Source organism: Rhinopithecus bieti, unplaced genomic scaffold (genome assembly GCF_001698545.2).
Source record: "Rhinopithecus bieti isolate Rb0 unplaced genomic scaffold, ASM169854v2 scaffold_59, whole genome shotgun sequence".
Classification (NCBI taxonomy): Eukaryota; Metazoa; Chordata; class Mammalia; order Primates; family Cercopithecidae; genus Rhinopithecus; species Rhinopithecus bieti.
In genome coordinates this window covers 856,337-882,626 of record NW_016803115.1, presented here as the reverse complement: position 1 = coordinate 882,626, position 26,290 = coordinate 856,337, and the positions used below count along the sequence as shown (strand labels likewise).

The 26,290-nt window shown below is 35.9% G+C and overlaps 1 protein-coding gene across 1 annotated transcript in view; it reads right to left on the bottom strand.

The window, feature by feature from the left end:
• RELN (reelin) overlaps nt 1–26,290 on the bottom strand; it is a 529,597-nt gene that overhangs the window by 251,674 nt on the left and 251,633 nt on the right. The window contains exons 7-8 of the mRNA XM_017851861.1: nt 18,827–18,923; nt 13,840–13,891 (exon numbers count right to left, since the gene is read on the bottom strand). Of these exons, the coding sequence (XP_017707350.1) occupies nt 13,840–13,891; nt 18,827–18,923 (149 nt within the window). The remainder of the gene's footprint in view (nt 1–13,839; nt 13,892–18,826; nt 18,924–26,290) is intronic.

The following is a 26,290-nucleotide window of genomic DNA, read 5'->3' as shown; positions in this document are numbered from 1 at the left end:
ATGAACACTTGAATGAATGAAGGCAATAAAGCCCTTCCGAGACTCGTCAGTTAAACTCCAGGAAGAGTGTCTTTTGGAAATACAATAATACTATCATTATTATTAACTTTTCTGTAGTACCTATTTTCAGCAGGATAGGGAGATGAGGTGATTTACAACCCCTGTCCACTACTACAAACACTGATGCTCTTCTAGGAAGAGCCAGAAGGGCAGCATCTCAGGCTGGCACCAAGTATTATCTGGGTAACAACATCACATAGTTCTGCCAATGCTACATTTCTGTTCCTCTGTTTAATATCTTTCCCTGGTGATAAAATAAGCTACAAGTATAAATTAACTACAGTTGGTTAAAGATATGGTGACTGCTTTAATATTTCTTGTAAGGGCTGCCTTAATTGAAACAGAAAACATAATAACCATGTTTTCAGCCAAACTAAATTCCTGCTTAACTCATGGCTCATTGTTGTTACCCAGTTCTAGGACTTAGGACCACAGTGGTAAGACATTTAAGAGATCACAAAGATGAATGTGCTTACTTGTGAGGGGCCCAGGCAGCCTCTACCACTACCCATGGTTATGTGGGGAGTTCAACTGGCAGAGAAAGGACTATATGGCTTGACTCCCAAATCAGTGCTCTTTTCCCTCTACTCGTTTATACCAACAGTAAAAATTGTTTGCCAGACTGGATTAAGAAAATGTGGCACATATACACCATGTGTGTACTATCTGTATACTATGCAGCCATAAAAAAGGATGAGTTCATGTCCTTTGCAGGGACATGGATGCAGCTGGAAACCATCATTCTCAGCAAACTATCCCAAGAGTGGAAAACCAAACACTGCATGTTCTCACTCATAGGTGGGAGTTGAACAATGAGAACACTTGGACACAGAAAGGGGAACATCACACACTGGGGCCTGTCGTGGGGTGGGGGGAGAGGGAGGGATAGCATTAGGAGATACATCTAATGTAAATGACGAGTTAATGGGTGCAGCACACCAACATGGCACATGTATACATATGTAACAAACCTGCACGTTGTGCACATGTACCCTAGAACACAAAGTATAATTAAAAAAAAAGAAAACTTACCAAAATTGTAAAAAAAAAAATTGTTTGTCAGTATATATGAGTCATAAAGTGATATGTATATGCTGCAGAATATTCCAAATATATAAAAAAAATCCCTGGCTTAAAATTTCTACATTAAATAAAAAATATTACTTTGCATTAATGATTATTTCTTATTGAGAATCAAAACAGTAGCTATAGCAGTATATAGAAATCTCTATGGTCCCTATACGACAAGGCAAAAGCAATAGAACATGAAATAAAGGGAAGATAAGATGTAATCAGAATTTGAAAGGGAAAGTTGAGGCAACTTGCAGTGGGAGTAAGAAAGGAGGAAGGAAGTGTCAATAAGACGAATGTCGGAATGTGAACGTATATTATCAGTGCAACAAATCTAAGTGTAATGTTCAATTCCAACATGTTTGTCATAGACAAAAGAGGATTTACCACGAAGCTGATGAAGCTTTGGCTTCATGGCCCTCACTTTGGTCAGCACTATCTAAGGTCCTGGGAGAAGCTCTAGCAATATAGTCTGATGGCCATGTTTTATAACACTTGCAGTTGGTTAAGATTGTGGAAATACATTTATCTTGGGTTAGTGTGATATAGTTATGTGGTTTACTTTCCATTTTGTAGTCTAGTCATGTCATTCTCACTATAAAAACAGCTTCCAGGAACTCCTATGCCCACTGTGCTGATACATCCAGCATCATGACTCAAGGATAATGATGATACACTATTTAATGAGTGACGTCAATTCAGAGAGCAGCTAAGATTAGTCGCTGCACAAGGGAAGTTGAAATGTCCTGAAATATAAATAAGAGAGAGGTTTTCCAATTCTATAACGATTCTAAAAATCTAAATGACATGATCAGTAAGGAGTTGCAAAGGCAAATATTAAGCACCAACTCTGAGCTAACAAGCTAGAGGCAGAATACCCTTTCTATTATTTCCAGAAAATATTACAAAATTGTTGTCATAGGAAAAGGCGATTTAAGAGTACACGGCCGGCCAGGCGTGGTGGCTCACGCCTGTAATCCCAGCCCTTTGGGAGGCTGAGGCTGGCGGATCATGAGGTCAAGAAATCAAGACCATCCTGGCCAACATGGTGAAACCCCGTCTCAACTAAAAATACAAAAATTAGCTAGGCGTGGTGGCCCGCACCTGTAGTCCCAGCTACTCAGGAGGCTGAGGCAGGAGAATCGCTCAATTTCAAAGTGAAATTCCTTCACTGCAGGAAGCAGATGCAGTGAGCCAAGAGTGTGCCACTGTACTCTAGCCTGGCAACAGAGCGAGACTCCGTCTCAAAAAAAAAAAGATACAAGGAAAAAAGTACTATAGAACATTTCAGGCAGTTAACAAAAATGTTGTATTTCTTGATTTTGTGATGTTTGCGATACAGTCAATTTTGAACAATTTGTAATTTGTTTTACTTCTTTTGCATTCTTAATAAATTTTCACATTTGTACCTAATTTGGAATGTGTAATTTTGTATTCTTTTCCTTAGAGAGAGACCCTAACCCTCACTCAAGTTGTTTAAGCTTCAAAGGTGGATCTACACAACTCAGACCCACCTCTGTACAGAGCTTGTACTGCGCTACATTCCTACATTTCAAAAATGTCTTAAATCACAGGTCCCAGAGCAAGGCAATCCAGACTACAAAGTTCATTTTCCACTTTGCTTAGCATGGCACAATCAAATGTATTTAATGACAGGACAAGAATAAAGACAATAAGAATTTGAAATTTTTGAAATTCTTTTCTTCTCTTAAGGCAGGTTTGACTCAATTAAAATATTTATATATGGAAGTGAATCACAGTACAACTAGATTATCATTGATGAAATGACTTCTAAGCAATGTTTACACACACAAAAATGCCATTTTTTTAAAGGCAGGGTCTTGCTCTGTTGCCCAGGCTGGAGTGCAGTGGTGTGATCACAGCTCATTGCAGGCTCAACTTCCGGCATTCAAGGCATCTTCTCGCATCAGCCTCTTAAGTAGCTGGGATTACAGGCACCCGCCACCACTCCTGGCTAATTTTTTTGCATTTTTTGTAGAGACAAGGTTTCACCATGTTGCCCAGGCTGGTCTCAAACTCCTGGGCTCAAATGATCCGCCTGCCTTGGCCTCTCAAAGTGCTGGGATTACAGGTGTGAGCCACCACACCTGACCTGCCATTCATTTTTGACTGTGTTGTCAAAATGAAACCTACACTGACCCTCATAAACCTCATTAAACCTCAGGGACTCAGAAACCGGAGAGAACCTGTAATTTCCAAGGCTTGCTAACTGGAATGTTTCTGTGCTATGCCGGCCTGGAGAATCCTAAAGAGCTTTTAGAGTTTATAATCTCAAGAATACACAAGCACATGAACCTGCAGCAATTATGTACTAATCAAATGCAATGCATATTAAGTACATAAAAATTCTGCTCATTGTGCAGTAGCCTATTTACCACAATATACACATAATATACGAAGAGCCAGGAAGTTTCCAAAATTCACAAATAAACTTTGTTTTTTCTTTCCATCCCTCGAGTAGTTAGCATAATAACAAACAACATAAAGAATAGCTTGATTTGATATAAAATCAAAGCCACTTAAAAATACAAGTATTAGTAACTCCTACTGAAAATTAAAGAGTTACTTCCTTCCTTGGAATAATAGCCATATAGGTCCATAACCCCTTGAAGTTAAATGAATTCTGTAATTCAAATAACTTAATTAACTTATAGATTTCAAAAAGGCAATATGGTGCATATGCCATGCCTAGAGCAGCACTCTATATTCCAACACATTAATACTTCTGCAGTGAAATGCATGATAATTCACATAAGTAACAGAAATAATGATCATAAATAGCTTTAAATCCTTTCAACACAGGTCTTGCTGCCAAATGAATTCAGGTCATGTCAAACTTTGCCATCACATACATTTTTTAAAAACTGGCTTGAGATATTTCCATATTTTTTGTAATACGAAATTGCAGATTAGGGATTGTGAGCCTGTATCTTCAAGAATTACATCTATTTTGTTTTACTTTTATAGAAGGATCAATCAATTGGTGTTTAGTCTCTCAAGGCCTGGGTAGTTTTGGGTAGATTTTTTTATTTGGTTATATCACTCCCCACCAATCCCAGGACTTTTCAAAGTAAATCACAGTAGAATGCAATAGAAGAAGCTACTGTTATCTTGGGGATTGGTAGTGGTTGCTGGGAGCAGCCTCTTTCCCCAAAGCTCTGCCTTAAAAATGAGCTGCCTTTTCAAATGCAGCACAGAGCCACAGAAGGAGAGAACTGATCTCACAGAATTTATAGATGGGGAAAATCACTGCCAGAAATCATGCCTCTAGATAGCACAGTGGGACCCATAAATACTGAAGGCTTGAGGAGTGTCTGGACAGAACCCTATTGAGGATTCCTGCAGCACGAGTGCTGCCACTGCCATTACTCAAAACTCAGACCTCAGAGACAAGCACAGCTCTAGGAGATGCATGTAAACAACAGCATTTGATATAGAAAGATCATAAAGTTATAGAATGGATGCAATCTGGCTACTCAGAACTCCTGCCACAAACTAGAACAACTCTTAGCAGGATCAGCGCATCCTTTCATCTTTTCTAGATAGATAAAAGGAGATCGGGACCATTAACTGGAGGTTGCAGTGAGTGGAAAGAGAAAGAGATGAATGGGCAAACTTTAGGGAGCTTTTACACAGCTAGAAACTGTTACTCTCAGGGGATATTACATGTTTCTGTAGGCTAGGGCATTCAAGAAACAGACTTGCCTCATTCTACATTGAAATATGAAAAACGTGATGAGTAACATAAGTAGTTCTGGCATTTACCCCTTTTTTTTGAAGCTAAGGGTGAATTTTGAGGTATTACTCACTAGGCAGAAAATACACTTACTCTACCCCCCCCACACACAAAATTAAGAAATACAATAAAAGCTTTTTTGCTACTTTGCAATTCTTTTTCAAATAACTCTGTCCCAAATGAGACCATTATTACCCAGATTATCAATAGTTTGATAGTTCTATGAACAGCACTGTAGAAAAATGATTATATCATACTTAGATTTTAATTTCCTTCTTTACCATCTGCCAGAAAATCCTTAAAAATATTAGCTCTCTTGGCCCATGGTATCAAAATATTCTACTCTTAAGTAGAGCAACATCTTGATGACATGGCAAGTCTAGGAGTACTAACTCATGAACAGTATCTAATATATGACTCCCTGTTTTAAGCATGTAATGCTGTAATTTACAGGATGGCTGGTATTTTATATATATATATATTTTAGTTTTCATTGTTTTATTCTTCTCCTAGTACAAAAACCTACACTATATAACATTTTATATATCTGAGCATTTTGTTTGATAATATGACTATCTACATAAATTTGTTCCAATAATTTTAAATTTTATAAAATATAAGTGTTTATTTTCTAGTAGCTAGCTTTTTGCTTGATAATATTCAAAGCAAATTGTTTTTATTACTCTTATTACCTTACTGTACATCATATATCCACAGGGTACTTTGGAAAAGAGTTCAAGGCAGGAGGGAAAATCTACTGGGAAGATGAGAATTTGGTTCTAAGCGTGCTATTTTACCAATTCTCTGATCACAGGTAAAATAAATGCATGAGAAATGGCTACATAGGGAATGCGGTTGAGTCAGTGATCTGCCTGGTTGGTATGCACTCAGCTGCTGTCCCCCATGCCTGACAGTGTGTGCACATCCCACCATGCAGAGCAGCTTCTGGCTCTCATGAAATACAGGCTCGATTTGCCTTGCCTATGCCTGCACATAGAGGCAACTCACGCTTTGTTGAAGTTCAGGGGCCTTAGCCAAAAGGGCAGCAGTTTGATTCATGGGTAAGAAGCAGGGCAGGAAAAAATGGTTACTGTATCGGATAATGCTTTGTGGCAGCCCAGGCGGGAAGTGTCCTGGGGCTTCTCAGTCCCAAATGACAGGGATGACAATTGTGACTGAAAGAAGCCCACAGATATTACTTTAATTAAGAATAGTTCCATTCTGCATGAACAGAAATCCTCTAATTACTCTTGGATCTGTCAAGAACTGTTCTTGACAGAGCAAACAAATTTAATTTTGGTAAATTATGATAATCAAAATTAAGATAATTATTTTATGAATAGAAATTATAAATTTAGAGAAATGAATATCCAAAGTTTTTGGTCAGCCCAAATTATCAATTAATTTGGGCTAGGGAATTTGGATAGGGAAGTCTAGAGTTTATGTCTATACCTTTGTTTTGCCCACCAAAATACCCATGGGGAATTCAGCATTTATTAAGTGAGAAAACATATTTCAAGGACATTGTTGTATGGGGGGAACATTATATACAAGCAAAATTTTCATTCTAAGCATCTAAAAACTGATAATAAGGATTAAGAGAGGTCAAATAAAGTAGAAGAATAAAATCAATAAAATCTTCAAAATATTCTATACGTGAACTAAAACATGCTTCTTTTATACTTGAAAGTCTTTTCTCATAAAATATAGAAAAAGAATCAGGTTTGAAAAGCAACTGTCTTCCACTTTCTGTTTTATATTTATGTTTAAAATGAGGCTACTAATAATAATCTCTGTTTTGACTATCAGACTTACAAACCTTTCTTTCTGGCTAAATGTGACAGTGCATGATTTATTGTACTTAATATTTTGTCCCTTAGTCACTTTCCTGGCTGAATTTCCCAAACCTCATTAGGGGACTTCTTCCAGTTCATGGCAGATGGACAATGACCACAGGATATAAAATGAACAGCTGTCCTCCTCCCTGCTTGTGCTTTTCTCCCTTCCAGTCCTATCCCTCTTCCCTCACTTCCAAAATATTTATATTTCTTCATTATCACTGGTACTCCTACCATAATGGAGACAGGGATCCATTCTCTCCCAGTTTATGGAATGCCAAGCCACGTTCCAACCACTTCCAAGTGCCCAACCCCTGCAAGTTTTCTCCCAGGCCCACAGTAGAGAACTCTTACCATGTTGCATGAAACACAAGGAAGAGAAATGTGTCTGGCTTTGCCAGGTTCCCTGCCAGGCCGTCCTCCTTTCCCCAGGGCCCATGTAAACTACGCCCGGATGCTCATGCCTGGCCCATTTTCTAGGAGGAGTAATCCCCACCCTGGGCAGCAAGTGTTAAGTATCTCCTCTCCTCCACTCATGGCAATCTGGAGACAGCATTAGTATCATTGTTGTTGTCTGGCTCTGACCTTGGTCCCCACTTCTTAGCAGGGCTCCTGCGTCTTGTTCTTCCTACAGGGTGCCATATCCCTAACCCGCACTGTGATGCCTGACCCTCTGGTGGTACCATAACTGCTCTTGTCTATCTCTTTCCCAAATAATGAAGTCCTCCCTCCAGCCCTCCCTCTTTCCTGGACTTTCCAACAAATCACACTGTCATTCTCCTCTATAGTCTGCGTCTGTTAATCAGCAATGTTTACTGCCATACTTGTTTTCTTCTCCCATGTGGACTCTCCCCCCACCCCTCCCTTCTATTTGATAATAAACTTCTCAAAGATTGGGGTAGCGTCTTAGGCTTTGCTTTCTCTACAGTGAACATAAGTACATTATGATACATATAATAAACATTCTAAAGATCCTAAAGATCTTCTCTTTGACAGATGAGTCCCTGGTTAATTGACAAGAAACTGGAAACTGCAGGCTCAGACTAAATTCTAACAATGCCCATGGATTTCATTTAGCATACTCCCTTGCTTCCGAAGTCAAGAATGAGGATAGTATTCCGCACCAATGTGGAACAGTATGAAATCCGTAAACTAACCTAGGAATTCAATTTAGTTACATTTTTTTTTTTTAGTTCTAGGTGTGAGCCAAATTCTGTCCTACATACAGAAAGGGACGCTTGTATGTTCCTTAGCCCTCAAGGAATATTTAAGTTAGAAAAGGTGAAAGTGAATGTGCAGAAATGGTCAGTGTATCTATCAAAGCAGAATGAAGTACCTGTCATAAAATAAATTCAGAGGAGGTGGAGTTTCAAAGATATCAGGCTGGGGCAACGGGATGAGTTTTCATGGAGGAGTGGTGTTTGAGAGACCATTTGGTCTGCATCAATAATGAATTTCTTCTCATCCTGTAGTTCACTGCTGTATTCCTTCTACTAGAACAGTCCCCTCAAAATGTTAACAGCACAGATTTATGAATGAATCACTGACATTTATTTTTCTAAGCCTCATCAGATGAATGACAAATTGAATATCTCAAAAGAGAAAGGGGAAAATACTTACGTCAAATTGTATATTTTAATTCATATAAAAATATTTAATTATCAGTTCTAATAATTAAATAACACTTATAATTAATCTCAACAATCTTTGCCAGAACTTTGAGCTTAGTGGTATTTTATAGGATTTCAGAATATTCTCTTTTATTACTTAAGCTAGGGCTTAAGAGTTTGGGGTGAGGTGGATTTGAAATATATATATTTATAAATATTATATATAATATACATGTTATATATATTTCATTTAAACTCATTTTTAAAAATAAACATTCCTAAAAAGGTCCACCTCTGGGATGACAAAGCAGGGATACCCTGCATCATAATCAGTTTCACTCCTTTAACTTTACCAAATTTTAGTTAACATTATACGGTATTCCATATATAAATATTTCATTTTTTGTTTTAATAGTAGATATTTGAAGATCTGGAATCAAATCTTAAATCTTAGTTGAAATAATTTTATATCCCAATATCTCACCCCTAAATAAAACATCTATTTCAACCTTATAAACCATATGTATTATTTTCTTTGCATTCCATTAAAATTTTCTAATGTTTTATTTATTTTGTTTTGGGCTCAGGTCACCAAAGATTTTGTTAGTCTCATACTTAGAAGTGTCCATGTTTCAGAAGAGGTGTTCACTATTCCATAATAAGTTCCTCAAGGTCTCACTCACCAGGGAGAGTGATTCTCGAAAAAAAAAATGAGAATCTAATTTTACATATATTTCAGTAAGTTCGTGGAGGAAATGAGCAATAATTCATACCAAGATATGGAGGAATCGATTTCTCCTCCTCTTGAATTACCTGTTCTAAAAGAGTTAAGAGAGAATTTCTCTACTGAATCAAGTTCTGAGTAATTAAGATGTTTATGAATTAGGCTCAAGGGAAAAATCAACTGCTTTTCTTATGCTAAGTGAAATATAATACCTTTTACAAGTGACATTTTATCCTTTACATCTATTAAAGAAAAAATAATACCAGATCTCTTTTCTTTCACAAAGCAATATTCCAATTCAGCTAAGAGTATTTTCAGCTTTTATAATTTCCAGTTTTTATTTTTCAAAATACGCTCGTGTAAACAGAGTGGCTCTCATTCATCTCTGAGACTCCGTAGCACATACGGTACAGAAGGAGAATAATTCAGGCCTAAGAACATTTGTACATCTTAATATGTAAATACAAAGCATTTATGATTTAACGACTTCCTTCTGTCTTGAAATGATAAAACAAAACAAAGCAGAAAAAAAAAAAAAAAATTAAACACACGTATGAAAATAAAACCCGAATGTTTAGGACATCCATGAGTAAAACTCAAGAGAAAAGGTACTAATCCTATAAATCATGAACAAATAACAGATTCTAGTTAGCTCAGTAATTACATACTGATAAACACATGCATATATATTTCTGTCTACTTGTTTCACTTAAAGCATAGTTGACTGATAATTCTCAGTTTCTTTCTGGGTAATCTTTTCCATTGACTGTGGTCCTCAGATCATCTCCCCCAAACCCGCTTTTAGCATGAAATGTCTGCATCACATCAATTTAACACTTGGTAACATACTATTATAGATGTCTTTGTAATGGTTACTTGTCACTCAGGCAAGAAATATTTATGAACATCTATTTATTATGAGTCCCTGGGCCAGTGACCGAGGATACTGTGATGGACAAGATAGATTTGTCTGGCAAGCCAAACTATTTATTCTTCATGGCGTGTTTCTAAATGCTTTACCTTTATTCTTTGTTTGGCTAATGAATCCTATTAATCTGATGTAAGAGGTAAGCTAAACTGAACAAGCATATTACTTAGTAAATTCTTTTAGAGTGACTCAATGCAGATCTCTATCAAGGAAATGACAAAGTCACCCCTAACACAACTACCCAAATAATTTTTCTGAAGAATTAATTTTATTCTATTTCTCTATTGCTCAAGACAGAAAGAGGTTCTTTTGCAGACCTCTATTAAATAGCTAAAGAACAACATTATTTTACTTTTAAAAGGCTAAATTAAATGAGTATAAACCTCCATTTAACATTTATCTCTCTATTAAATAAGCTGAAGCCCTGAGCTGATACAGATTAGTGTTCAGATAGATGCAGCTTTATCTGACACTGCTCATAGCTACCAGGCCCAGTTCCTCTGCTCCAGCAGGGTACGCATGTTCCCCTCCAATGCCTTGCCTGTGTTCATTCTGCCTCATCACCTGAAAAACCTTTCTCTGTCCTTTCAAGTGACTCAGGTTGTTGACAGGGATTCTCCTTCCTAAGAAGCCTTCCTAAAGGACCTCATTAGGCACTGCCACCCTGGGGACCTATATACAGACCCACCCTGTTTACAACAATGCCACTTTCTAGAGATTTCATGCTCTATATGTGCCCAGTGCCTTGTTAAATGTGTTCTGTTTTCTCACTTACTTTGTTTTCCCAGAGTTAAAGCCTGCTCAAGCAAATACTGAGCACATAACAAATATTCAGTGAAATTTTGTTAAGTGAATGATGGACACGAAGTGCTACTGGCATTTTCTTTGGACCCTCAACCCTGCCTGAGAAAGCAGAGTTCGGAGGCATCTGTAGGATAACATTTTGCAAGGGCGTTATCTCAAATTTTTCTTCCCTAAAGGAAGCGGATAAATGCCCCTAAGGCTACAACTATAAATTCCACAAGTTGAATCTAATGAATCAAGTGAGAATGGTAGCAAATCTATGCCTCAGCACAGAAATGGATACAAGATCTTTCATTGGAATGGAAAAATGAAGAGTTCTAAGAATATTTTAGGACACTTTCCAAGATGATTTAGCTATGGATAACATGATAAATTTCATCTTGCAGAAATGCATTTTCAGGATTCTTTAACTTTTAAAATCATTTGGTTAAGACAGCCTTACATTTATGTATATATATGTATGAGTGTGTATATGTGTATATATACATGTACACAATCTATATACACGTGTATAATATACATTATATAAACACATCAGATATACACATGTATGTATACATATATAATGTAATATATGTATATATTGTGTGTATTTGAAAGAACTGAGAGAGCGTTGCTGCTAAACATTGGCATGATGGAATTTATTTCAGACACCCCTTAATAATTCAAGCAGTTTTTGTATGAGGAACTTGGGAGTCTTTTGGATAACATTTGTTATGCAACTGAAAATGTTTACAAGAGCAATATGAAAGTATCAACACAATAATTTCTCCAATTGTGGATATATGCTCAATTATGAACATAATTGATCACTTAGGTCATAAATAATAATGGAATTACCTAGAAAACTTTTTGAATCATTGTGTTACACAGTGAACATTTAACATTTAATATCCTAAAGTACTTCCTAAGGAGTGAACTAAAACTAACTGAACATATGCAACCATATTATTAGTATAGATTTGGAGAATTCCATAGTACACAAGGAAATGTAAATGTTGAATTGTTAACATATAGTTTTTTTTATAACATAATCTTAATATAATTTTTGAACTGAGTATAAATAAAATGGCTATGATGGTTGCTATTGGATTGGTTGGATTCATTTTAATTTCTATTTTGGTATCTGATTACTATGGATACACACAATTATGGCATTTCTAGAATTTGTGAGTGTTCCTCAATCTGGCCCTCGTATCACTCAAGTAAACAGAATGATGTCACACCCTCATAGCTCATAAACATCCTTATAAACAAATGATAATGAGATACACTAAAACATTTCTGGAAAGTTCTCCCCACTATACTGTATTCACCACATACCACCACATACCATACAACAGATGGTTTGCTACATTGTTTCTTTCCCATCCTAACTCTTCTTGGTTTCCCACAATTTTTTACTCTCAAAATGTAGTAAGTAAATTCACCAATGAAGTTTATAAACAATAAATTACAATTTCTTTTACTAAATATGTTCCATTTCATTCCTAGGATATGTTAAAATTTCACTTTTGATTCTAAAACTGCCACCTGAAAAGATTTGTAAATGTATTTTTAGTTATAAACTTGAGATCTCTTTTTCTCATTTCCTTCCTCCCTCTTTCCTTCCTCCTTCCACCCTTCCTTCATTTTTTCCTTACTCTCTCTCTCTCTCTCATTCCCCAATTCTGTTACTCAGAAAGAACAAGTACTCAGAATATTGATACATTATTAACCATTATTCAGCTTTTTTTATATATTAACAGCATAATTAATCTAAACACATTTATTCTGATTAAGAGGCTCTAAGTTGCCTGTAATGCTACAGTTAAAAAAATTATTTTGTAGCACCACAACTCTTTAAAATAAAATATTCTTTTGATTATAAAACCATTATGTGTTTGCTACAGAAGAGTTAGGATACACTTGTTAATAAGTCAAAGAAAACTCTTTCATCAAAAAACTATTATTTTTGTTTTTCCTAATGCTTAGCATACACGGACTTCTGAACTGCCTGTAAATTGTTGTAGGTAATACTGTCAATTGGAGAAGAAAACCCAAAATGTAACCAGGTGATTTCATATAGTACCTGCTACACAGGCTGAAACAAGGCACTCTGATGAAAAAGTGACAAATACATGACTTAAAGAAAACTGTTCTTCAGCACAATCAACCACAGTGGGCTCCTGGCTGTAGAACACTGGCTTGCCATTTGGAATAGAGGGCTCCTGAGGGAAACAGTCCTTTCGCTAATGGTGGACCTTCTAAGATATGGAAGCGACTGGAGGATGCTGTTCTGAGCATAGCTGCTGGACATCTGCAATTCTCATGCCAGAGGGAATGACCAGGAGGGGGTTTCACTCTTATGGGACCTAGCCCCATTAAAAGACAGCATCTTTCTTCCCCTAGAACATTTCCTTTGTAAATGTATACCAGTTACTTATAAATACATACCCTTGAAAAATAAAATGGAAAGTAATAGAATAGACAGCAAAACTGCAAACACTCGATCAAAAGGCACCCTATTTTACTGAATGCTTTGGGTAGGAACTTTTAGCTCTAAAACAAAAGCACTTAAAAGAAACACTGCCAGACACAGTCATTGTTTTCATTATCTATGTTTGAATTTAACAGATTATTCATGCCAAACATGAAGCCTTAATTGGTTTCTTCCAGTTACCAGTAATTATCTCTCTCACCACCAGTTAGTCAGACCTCAGGAAATAGAACATAGTTCAATCTTAATCTGAGCAAAACACAACCAGGAAGGTAATCCTGATGTAATAGAATAAGCCAATGTATGCAAAATACATATGTAAATCATCTTAAGATTTATTGAATTATCTGCAGTATTTTTAACACCACTCCCTGCTGGAGATAAGTGAGAACAGAATGTAACATTTAAAATATTTATTTCACTTTAAAATGTTGTAGATTATTTACTGCAAAACTAAGACTTACCATTCTCTAAATCTGAAAGCATCTGGCATTACAATCCTGATTGCACACCATGTTTAAAGCAAACATTTCCAAGTTAAATCATTATAACTGCTAAAAACACTTACCAATGGAAAATTGGAGGACAGAAGCTGTTGTTGTATTAAGGCCTGTGGTAATCTAGAGAAAAAGAATACATAAAATAAGACAAGATAGGAGAAAGAGGAGAAAGATGCTGGGAGGGGTACGGGGAGGGGAAGAGTAAAAAGAGGAAAGAGGAAATCCATTAACAGAAGTTGCATTTATCCAGTTGTTAGTTCATTTTATCAGTGTGTCCAAACACAGATCTGTTTCTTGTTCCCCTGTGGGGAATAAATAAGTGAAATCCTGACTTGGGGATGGATAGCATATTTCTCAATGTCTTTTCATAAACTGTTTTTAACGGAATCCAGCAGGTTATCTTGTGAAGGCATTTAACAAGGCTCCTCTCCACTCATTCCACCATCTCCCCTCCATCCTACCATATCAACAGATCTGTGACCCAAAGAGAACGTAGCAAAAAGGCTACCAAACAAAAATTGGGAGATAAATTAAGAACAAATAAGCAGAATAAAATTATTTTGAAAAGAAATAGAACTACAATAGCTAAAGGTCATAGGCTCTCTTTGTGGAGGGGTGTGATAAAATGCTCTAAAATTGATTGTAATAATGGTTCCATAACTTTGTAAATAAACCAGAAGCCTTGAACTGTACACTTTAAAAAATGTAGAATCTGTGGATTATTTCTCAATAAAACTGTTAACCAAAAAATGAAGAAAATAAATATAATTTTGGACCTAGAAATAGTCTTCTGACAAGTTTCTGCTACTTTTCCTTAGTTTCATGAAGAAGCATGCTTAAGCAAAATTTCCCCCTTCTGAAAGAAGAATGGTGCTTCTTTAATTTTAACATTTTTTTTTTATCCTTTAACATTTTTTTTATCTGACCCTTTCATGGGTCAGAGCAGTAACTTTGACACATACCGGCTCAAATGAGACGAGAGTTCAGGTTCTCATTTTGCTGGGTTTTGAAACTCTGTACACTACAATATAGGACATTTCAATGACTCCACCCTATGCAATAGAAAGCGGGTAACTCTTCACTGTGGCAGAGGCAGTAGGTTGTCTTACTTTTGCTTCTTTTCTTTTTGTTGTTTTGTTTTTTCTGAGACAGAGTCTCTGTTGTACTTGGCTTCTTATACGTCTTAGTAACATCTTTAGACATATCCCTGCACTACCCCTTATAGGATAGACTTCACAACTGCAGAAGGGTCAAGTGCAATACAATTCACGAACAGCCGTAGGAAATGAGTGAGCAAGCCTCTTGTTCTGTTGGAATTCCGTTGAGATGTGAATATTAAAAGATCGGATGCATGTGAATATCAAAATATCTATATCATGACTTGGAGAGGTGACTGAACATGTGCTTTAAATACATGGCTATAAAGCTACTGCTAGTGCATTAAATGTACTGAAGAGTCTTACTTATCCTGATGGTGTAATAAATGATGCTTGTGTCACCTACTTGATCAAGTTCCACAGCCGTGACCTCTGCTAGCGAACAGCAAGTTGTGTGAAATATCGCCAAATTTCAAATTACGTGTGCTAACTGAGGGTGAACCTAGACTTTGATTAGTCACTGATTCTAATTTTTTTCACCAGGGAAGCTTAGGACTGGTTGACTCATTTCTTTACCTTTACCCATTTATTTTATTAGTAAAATATCAGCTACAAGAAAGAACAGGAAAGATAAGGGGAAAAAAAAAGAAGCACTGCCTATGAAATGTATTCTGAAATCTATTCACCTATATTTATACTTGAGTATTATAAATAACAAATTATACCTGTATTTATAATTGGGTATTACAAATTATTAATCTTGAGTTCAAATGTGAGTTATTAAGCCTTTATATTTGACATTCTGAAACAAAAGTTGCCTTTAAAGAGCTTTTGGTAAATAATATGGTTAACTATGACTGTCTGAGACATAACTTTTTTTTTTTACCAAGTCTCTCTTAAATTATTAAATATACTCAAAACTACAGGAAATTAGTATGATAACTAAATGAATCAGAAGAAATCACTGTAGGCCAAAGCTGTTCATTCTGCACTTTTTCTCTAAAATTTTTTATTGGGTTTGATATTGTTTTAGTCCAAACTCACCCTTGTAATTAAAATGCATTTCCAAATATGTGAGAATAATTCAGTAAATAGGCCTGGCCCGGAGGCTCCTGTCTGTAATCACAACACTTTAGGAAGCCAAGGCAGTAGGATTGCTTGAGCCCAGGAGTTCAAGACAGCCTAGGCAACATAGGGAGACCTCATCTCTGCAAACAATTAAAAAAAATTAGCTGGGTATGGTGGTGCATGCCTGTAGTCCCAGCTCCTTGGGAGGCTGAGGCAGGAGGCGGAAGGCTGAGGCAGGAGTCTGAAGTGGGAGGATGAGGTCAGAGGATCAGCTGAACCCGGTAGGTCAGGGGTGCAGTGAGCCATGATGGCACACCTGGACACCAGCCTGGGTGCCAGAGTGAAGCCCTGTCTTAAAACATAATAGTAATAATTTAGTAAATAATTTCTTTTTTTAAAATGGAGGGTAACACAACTCATTTCATTTTAAATTCTGAGAGCATATTTTCCTTTAAAGGAGTGAATAAATGAATTCCTTTATATCTTTATTTTATGCTAACAAAATGAATAAAGTTCAGTGTCACCACCTGAAATACAGAGACTTCACTGGGTTAAATAAAACTCAGTGAGGGGTGCATGGCATAGCAGTAAAAGGAACAAAAACTTGTGCTATGTCCAGGTAATAGTTGCTGCCACCTCTCACTGACTAACTTCTCCTGATATGAAATGGTTTTTTAACTACATTCACAAAAATGGAGATCCTCTTTTTAGCATTTTAAAAGATAAAGCATTAGCCTACTAAGGTTCTTTGTTTGTGGTTCTTTTCTTACAACTTCAGGAAAATGGGTTTTATGAAAATAAGAAGGCATACTGTTTAAAAGTGATGTTTGGGGCTGATAATGTTCATTAGTTCTCATGCACAACAATTTTGACTGGATTCAGTCATAAAGTACCATGCAAATGTTTGGATTTTAGTAAATATTGAATATAATGTTAACTGAAAATTGAATTCCTCACTTTTCATTTGATTGATCTGTCTTCTATAAACACAACTTGGGTACAATACATATTTTTGCTTTGGGGACACCAATACAGTATAAAATTATGAAAATTAGAAGTTAGTATAAAATGTGGACATCATCTCCATCATTCTCAATCTGTTTTATTTTACTCCCTTTGAATCTCACCATACAAATTCATCTTAGGAAAATGCTTACAATGGAAATATAAAAACTACATGCTTTCTTATTTCCTAGATGAAGATAATTATTTTGAATATTTTCCTTTTTAGTTGAAAGGCTAATCCTACATTAATTATAAAACACAATTCAAAATTAGCCCACTGAATATGTCAACTCTAATGCTAAATAAACAGAGATATAGTGAAACAATCAGGACTAAACATACAAAGGATTAAATAATACTTCAGTTTTATGCTATGAAAATATGAATTTTGGCATTATATTCTTAGATATTTTTATTTCCTATTAACCGGTGGCAACAAAAATAACTTGCCAAGCATTTCCAGGAATATTACTAAATGAGACACCTTCTAAAACAGGCATTTAGTCTAAGCTCAATTAACTACAGTAAAAAAATTAAATTTGGTAAGGTTTATAGATAATTAATTCTGTCATGGTATATTATCTAAAATGTACTAGCAAATCTATTTTTTCAAGAAAAACTTCACCACCAGAGTCATACTTCTCTGCAGGAATATTATAGCACTTGTGAGGCTTGAATTATGAGCACCTATTATTTTAATTTGCATCCAATTAATTGTTTGTGTTGTAATTTCAACTAAAAACTCCTCAATTCATCAATGCTCTGAAGCTTGTATCTTTAATAAATTAAATGTATCTGTTGGCATGAAAGGGGTAATTAAGCAGCATAAAATAAGAACCATCTTACAACAATTAATTGGCTTTCACATTTTCATAACTAAATCTTCTTTTAATTGCCCATCTTGGCACCCGCCCCACCAACAATTTACATTGGAAGTCAATCTTTTGACAACTTTGAAAGTTAATGATTTTTAAACACAATTGTGACAAAAGGGTGAAAAATACAACCTATTACCAGAAGCCCTCTGAAAAGGAAGATATGGGAAATAAAAGAACAAGCATTAAAGCCAAGCTGCAAAGCAGAAAAGTAAAGCATAAGAGATAGTACAAGAAGAGTATTAGGGACAAAGGAATCGAGACAGGATATAACGTAACAAGTGCTTTTATATTGTTTTTCAAGAAGGTAAAATGAAAGTAGTCTTCATGCCAGAAAGAATTACCAAGTTAACAACAACAACAAAAAAGGCTCATTAGCTGCATGCTGATGGCTAGTAGTTTCACTTCTTTCCTTTTTGAATGTTCATGTTTCATTTTACATATGATTTGGCAAGCAAAAGCTACTAATCAATCTAAAGTAAAGGAAAATAATCTGCTTCTAAGTAATTTGACATGAATCAAAAATTTTTTAAAACTGGTTTATTCAGGGTGCTCTTTCACTTAAAGAAAAATCCATCAGGTTCTTCTGTGGCTATGAACCAAAGTTTTAAAATAACGTGATAAAACTGAACATCTAACAGTTTTGACTTGCAAGGAGAAAATAAGGACAATTTTAAGAGCATGGCTTTATAGGAGAACTTAGAAGGTCATAAACTGTTTATTATTTATATTATAGCAAATACTCATATTTTAAAAGCCATCTAATCATAGTGATGCTCCATGTTTAATGAGATCCATTGATGCTGACAATTTTATCATCGAATTACTTATTTTTACATCTGAAAACAGGCCATAGAATCACCCCTTCCAATTTTAAGATATTTGTAATAGGACTCATAAATCATATTTGAATTTTCATCTGAACTTTAAGAGCGTAAGAAAAACTTTTGTTGGCAAAAAGCTCAGTAAATACTATAATGGAATAATGTACATAAATAGCACATACTTACCAGTTCTCGTGGACCATATGGTTCACAGAAGGTGACAGCATTGCCATGCATAATCGCACCACACTGTTCTCCAGTCTCACAGTTGTTACATTCAACCCTGCAGGAACACAGAACACATTCCCAGTCTGAGAACTAAGTAGCACATGTGGCTTACTGCTCAGGTAAGAAGAGATGTAATAGTTATTGCTACTCAGCTCAAATCACCATTTCGAGGAAAGCAGGGGTATTTTGTACTATAATAAGGTTAAGAAGATCTGAAACCAGAAAGACTTGAACTTAAATCTCAATTCTTTCAGTTACTTACAGTGGTGGGCAAGTTACTTAACCTTCCAAAGTTTCAGTTCCCTCACCTGTAAACGAGGATAACAATACTGACCTAAATCCCACATAGTTATTGTGAGGATGAAATGAGAGATTATATATAAAACTCAGAGTACAGAACCAATGTCACAGCAGGTACTTAATGAAAGATGATATTATAATCAATAATTATATAATATATACCTGCCCAATACAATGACATTTGCAAGTATTAAAAATAAGGAGAGTAATATCCACTTACATAAAAACTTGTATCTCTGAAATTAAAAGGTGTTTTATGCATTTTAAACATTTTTCTTTGGAGTTATGGTTAGTGTAAATGTTTAAAATGACTGTCCTCAGACAAATCTGCATGTATACATTCCACCATGCTAAAAACAATGAAATCAGATTGTATTTAATCCATGTATTAGTATGATATACACACAAATTCTAATTCAAGCAAATTTTGGATACTGAGCTATTATGCTAACTTTGCAAATAACCTAATTAGCTCCTATCTTTATTACTGTAAAATGAAGTGGTTATTAAAATCTTAGGACAGGATCTCAAAAATGAATTTATTCATATCTCTATCTAGTAGAGATTGAATACACAAGGTATGTGTATTCTGGATTTGACCTTGTATATTTACAGTAACATTTACAATTTTCTGCATTGTGACATTTCAACCTACAATCATTACATTCCTAACATGTAGAAAGAAAGAGCTATGTTTCCCCTGTCTGAACCTCAAACCACATGAGAGCTGTATTTCATGCAGAAAGAACATTTTTAAAGACTTTCACATTCCAGGTGCCAAACATTGCAGAAAGGGCACTATGCCGTTTGTTTAGGAGATTATTGTATTATGCCCTTTCAGCCGTTTGTTAATTTTAGAGAAAAGGAGTAGAACACCCATCCAAAGAGGAAGAAGACAAAAGTGTGAAAGGAGCCCATAAAGCCAGGAGGCAGAAACACTGCACGTCAAAATTTGGCAAAGAAATCAAAGTTCTTCCTCTATGTTTACCACATTGATTAAATGTTATTATTCTAATCTTTTGAGCCATGTTCCCACACAAAAGATCAACAGTGCCAAGTGTTTTCAACGTATTTTAGAAAAAACATAAACAAATTTGATACAGAATTTGAAATGTTAGTATCTCATAGCATCACAATTCTTAGGAGATTCAAATCTTCCCTTGGTTACTGTGAAGCAAGACATTAGAAGAGACACAACAGTAGCTTCGTAAGGACAATAAACCTGTCTCTTGTTCATTAGGGCATGGTCCTTTTGAGCACATTGTATTCCTGAAATATTTGTTGAATGAATAAATGAATATAACACAACTTCATAAATATAACCACTTTAAAGGTCTGAGGTCTAAACAACTTAAAATAGTGCCTGGCACATAGTAAGCATGATGTAAGTGTTAGCTATTATTATTGCTAAGAATTTCTCATGGATTTCCACCATTTTCATCTACTCCAGAACCTTACATGAGGGTTTTTTTTTCCATAGAGACTGTATTATGCGAATGACTTCTTACTACTTTTCTAATTCTTGTGATTGTGATAAAAGTACAGTGAAGTAGCACAAAATTTATAGTAGGCTTCTTACTTTAGTGAGAGATGAAGATTATTTGGCCTCCAAGTCATTGTGAAATGGCTTAAGAGAAACATCAAGTTTGATGGAGAAAAAAGTAAAAGAATGTTCAAACCTCACAATGGCTATCTGCAATTTGTCTTCAGTGACTCTGAACTAAAAGTGTCATTGTTGATGTGAAATTTGAGGCCTGTTGCTTAAACTTCTATAGCAATTATTTTGTCTATAAATATTGCTCAGCAGTTTCCAAATCAACTATATATCAAGAAAATATCTATATATAATATATGTATTATAGGCCCCCTCCTTCCATAGTTTTGCTTAAACAGAATTCAGCTAGAAACTGGATAACTGTATAAAAGTAATGGTCTACAGCCTGGAATTAGAGAACCAGTACTTAGATAACAGATGTTTGATGTCTTTGGAGAATCACTTCTATGTAGTAGAATAGCAGGGGTTAAAACAAACAAACAATAAAACACAAGAGAAAAGAAAACAGATACAGCTATTCTTCCCATTGAACTCAACAATCCTCTAGACCCTTCTCTTCTTCATTGTGCTTTATATCTCCACAAATTTATAATAAATGGAAAAAGGCATTGGTAATCCTGCTGAAGAAACTAAAAGATTTATAATGATCAGATATTACCCACTGTGTGGCTGCTACCTCCAGAAACAATGGCTTCACCAAGGACTGATGGGACAAATCTGTCAGATTTCTGCCAAGGTCTTTTAAATGTCCTTTACTTGAATTTCTCACAGTCTGATTGGGTTTGTCAACATAAATTATTTTAATTTACCCTGAATGTCCATCCCTCTAGGAGGTCAAATTCAACCCTCTCTTAGATGCCAATGGTGTTATTTATTCATCCATCATTTATTAATTCATTCTTGATTTTAACAAACTTAGGTTGAGGGCTCACAAGCACTGCACTAAGCTTTAGTGATACAAGGACCAAAGAAACACTTGTCTTTTCTTCCAGGAGCTTACATTTCAAATGGAAAGGCAGAGAAGTAAACAAACAGTTACAATAGAGGGTGTCAATGCAATGATAGCTATTTATTGCATTCTATGACGTATCAGATACTCAAATGCCTCTTACTCTCTAAGACAGTTATCAGTGTCTTATTTTACTAAGGAGAAGATTTAGCTACAGAGAAGTTAGGCATTTGCTCAAGGTCACATGGTCGTGAAGCTGCAATTTGAACCTAGAATTTGTAATCTGGACCTAGAACTTGCTACCTCCAACAGCCGTGACACCTGTCATTGCTCTTCACTCATAACAGGAGCATACACTGGTTGCGATAGTACCTAATGTAGAGACTGGGGAAGTAAGAGAAAGCGTCCAAAGGAGATGGTCCCAGAACTGGTCCTGAATGAGAAATAGGAGTTACTCAAGCAAGAAAGAAAGATGAGTGTGTGATAGGACACATGGAATGCAGATATTATGACACACAGCTGGACTATTAGTTCAGTGGGTCAGTATGACTGGAACCACGTTGATCCATGCAGAAAGGCAGCAAAGGATGTGGCTAGAAAGTGGTAACCAGCTCACAAAGGCTTCATGCGCTGTTTACCATGTGATAGGTGCTGATAGAAGCTCTACAAATAATGCCTCAATTAATTGATACAAAATCCTCTCCATTTTTTATCTCCACTTAGACAATGCTAGAACTGAGATTTAGAAATATTAAATTACTGTCCAAGGTTACACAGCTAGTCAATTGCAGAACTAATTATTTTGTTTCCAAAGTCATGTGGCAAATCCCTTTTAGAAAAATTACTATAGCAAATTATGGGCTGGAGGTAGACAAGACTGGGGGCTAATGTAACTCAAGTAAGATACAATGGTGCCTTGAAATAAGGTGAGATGGAGCAAAGTGGACACCCTCTACTGCTCTATAAAAACCTAATGTAAGCCACATTTGTCATTTTCCACTTCTAATGGCTGCATTAAAAAGAAATGAATTAATTTTAACAAAGTGTTTCATTTAACTCAATATATTCAAATTATATTTTCACATGTAAGTAATATAAAAATTATTAATTACACTGTTTACATTTTTAAATACTGTCTTCAAATTGTGGGGTATATTCTATACTTACAGCACATCTCAATTCAGACTAGCCACATTTCAAGTGCTCCACAGCCGTTCGTGACTAGCGTCTACCATGTTGGACAACACAACTCTAGAGAATTAGAGGGCTTGGAAACTGCCTGCTTTCTGGTTACACTCAGAATTGGAGATGATCAGCTGAACTTTCAGAGAAAGGCGATTGGGACTGATAGGACAGTTTAGGATCTAGTTGAAATCATGGGAGTGCTTATCTTTAGGGGCCTGGGGATAAGGGAGGATATACAAAGTAAAAAGAGAAAAGGTCCAAGAATGAATCCCTGGGGAACAACCAGATTGCCCGTGGTCTGGTTTCTGGAAAGCTCTAACCATCATCATAATCCTTCAGTGTGTATCAATCCAAGTGTATCTCCATTTACTTCTCCATGATTATTGGTGGTGGGGTTCCTTTCTATGCATATTCTTAACTAATCTGTGCTGCCCATTAAGGTGATCTTCCTAATATTTTTTCTACCAATAAAGTTAACTATTGTACAACTATACATATGAATACCACTATGATAAAGGGAAAGATAAATCATAATTTCATGATGAACACAATGATCCTGATGGAGACCAGGCAAGACAGTACAGAGGGCAACTGGTGGTCATGGCTTCCAAGAAGAGAATAGTGACCCCTGCCAGAAAGATGAGGTGAATTTTAAAAACCTATGGATATAAATAAACATTCAAATTCCAAGAAAAATAATTCCTGGCTCACCCCAGAATTTGAAACAATACTTAAATGCATAAGTGCTCTTTCAGTCCTACCCTCCTCACTTTCTCAGAATGCCTCTGTGTCTAACAATTTAACTTGGTTGAGTGGAGTGAGGTATTTAACCCCCAAAATTTTCTCTGTGAAGACCACAAGTAATCTGAAATTCTACTCTTCCTTTATGGAAAAGTTCTATGAGTTCCTAAGAACTAGGATTTGATTTGCTGGATAATGAGTGGTTCAATTTTCTTTAGGCTCAGTGTAAAACAAAATAAAACAAAACGAAAACTGCTGTTGTTTATTGCTGACATGCAAATCTGTAACCTCACAATTAAATGTTTTCTACTTTCTCATTTTCTCAGGAAAATGTTGGGCTTTGTAAAGTTAGGTAACATACTCTTCAGAGATTTGTGGGAAGAAGGAAGTTTTCAATAATCCCAGTTAAACAGACTCTGTTGTTCAATTTGAAAAGGAATGTGACCTCCCAGCCTAAGGATTATAAATGAATTGCTTCTCTGCCTAATAGTAAAAGTAATACTAAATGTTTCTCTAATCTAAGAATGCTTTTCCCCTTTTATATTCCCCAATATGAAAAACAGAACATAAGAATCTGCCAGATACCTTGGCGTATCATATGGATTGTCCACCTCAAAATATATTTTGCCATGAACAATATGATAAAAAGACATTTTAAGGGAAATACTAGCAATCCTCAAAAACCTTTGAAAGCTTGAACTTATTAAACCTTCTCTGAACAAATTTATCACATGCTTAGGTTCCACATGAAGCTTATCTATTACTTGAGTTTACAGATCATCAGGTGAGAGAGAACTTGAAATATCACCGCATCTCACCACTCCCTTACGACGATGAAACAGGACTAGAATTCAGGTTGCCTGATTTCTTGTCCAGTATTGTCCCCACTCTGCCTCATGCAGCTAGTGAGGGAAAAATTCCAATTCTATAAAACAATGTGCATTTCAAGGAATGTTTGTCATTTTACTGTGAACATTTATTTTGAACATTTACAATAACTTTTCTTAAAACTGTTTTTTCATTTACACGATAGTTTTTTTGCTGATAAAAAAGTATAAAAAGTAGAGAGATGAATGGACTACTTCATAAAAAACATTAAGAGTGAATTCACTGGACTGAAGTACATGACAATCAAATTCAGTACCCCTTTGGCTATATATATTCTTAGATAATTCATCACAATCTATTTCATATGTACACTATCTCTTTTTTCACTAACAAAATTATAAAAGAATCAGTAAATATAAAGACTGGTACTTGCTGACCAAAAACACTAGGATCAAACCATAAACATAAAAGAAAAACAAATGCTTTGAACCCAGGTTTTGTCTTCCACTGTAACAAGTTCCTTGGCAAATTGCAAGCTTGTTATTTTGGTATTAGTTCTCTAGTTTTTGCTATTTATTATTCAGGTGACTGTTTTTTTCAAGGGACAAAGAATTACATGTGATGATACCTTTGAACAGTAGAGAGTATACTTCTGAAGATATAACTGGGCTTTTAATCCTGATTTTAAATTATTAGGCAAGAAAATATGCTCAACCACCATTCATCGGGCACAGAAGAAGATGAGGTGAAATGTCCCCGTAGTCTGGGGTCCCCACAGAGCAGTGACTCAGACGGGCTCTCAGGATGCAGGAAAGAGGAGGAGGATGAATGAGAAAATTGAGCTCCTTTGCACAACCAGAGATTTATGAATTGTTGGTAGTGACATCATCCTGATAACAGTAAATAAATAACTGAAATATTGTTTTCTCAAGAGCAGTCAAATGGCATGACTCATTCTTTTTAGATCATAGTGAAATCACTCAGCCTGTAGTCAGGTACTCTGCTGAAGCAAGTTAATCACCTGGAAACTCACTGACAATCAGTTATCATCAAATTCTCATTTGAGATACATGTAATTTGTCCTCAACACCAAGGACATCATATTATCTCTCCATAATGTATTGCCACTGAAGGGGTCAGTGTCTGATGATCAGCTCCACCAGAAGCAATCTGACATTCTATAAGCCTGCATTTCTGAGCCACGTTCACCAGCATTTCCGAATGGAGATATTTGGATAATTTTAACTTTTGTTCTGATTATTTAAAGGTTCTTTAAAACTGAAAAAGGAAAAGAAAAGTTTCTTGTAATTTCCTGACCCAAAGATAATGTGTCTGCAACCCCAAGTACAGATCACACTGCCCGTGCTAACAAGAATCTGAGGTATGAACTTGCAAAGCAAGGCCAGATCAAGGACTGATGAATTCATCAAAGTAAATGAGATCTTGCCGGCCATTTGGTAGCTGGGCTGTCAGCTGACTTATTCTGAGACACCAGAACTCTTTGTACCTTCCATTCAAACCTCAACAACCAAATACTCAACTTCTGACGACATTTTACAATATAGATAATGTTTTATAATAAAACATTATACTTCTAAGCAATTTACATGACCATTTTCAAGAAATGAAAGATCAAGCTTATTTTTTTTTAAAAAATCCTATTCCTGGGCGGAGCAAGATGGCCGAATAGGAACAGCGCCAGTCTCCAACTCCCAGCGTGAGCGACACAGAAGACCGGTGATTTCTGCATTTTCAACTGAGGTACTGGGGTCATCTCACTGGGAGTGCCGGACAATCGGTGCTGGTCAGCTGCTGCAGCCCGACCAGCGAGAGCTGAAGCAGGGCGAGGCATCGCCTCACCTGG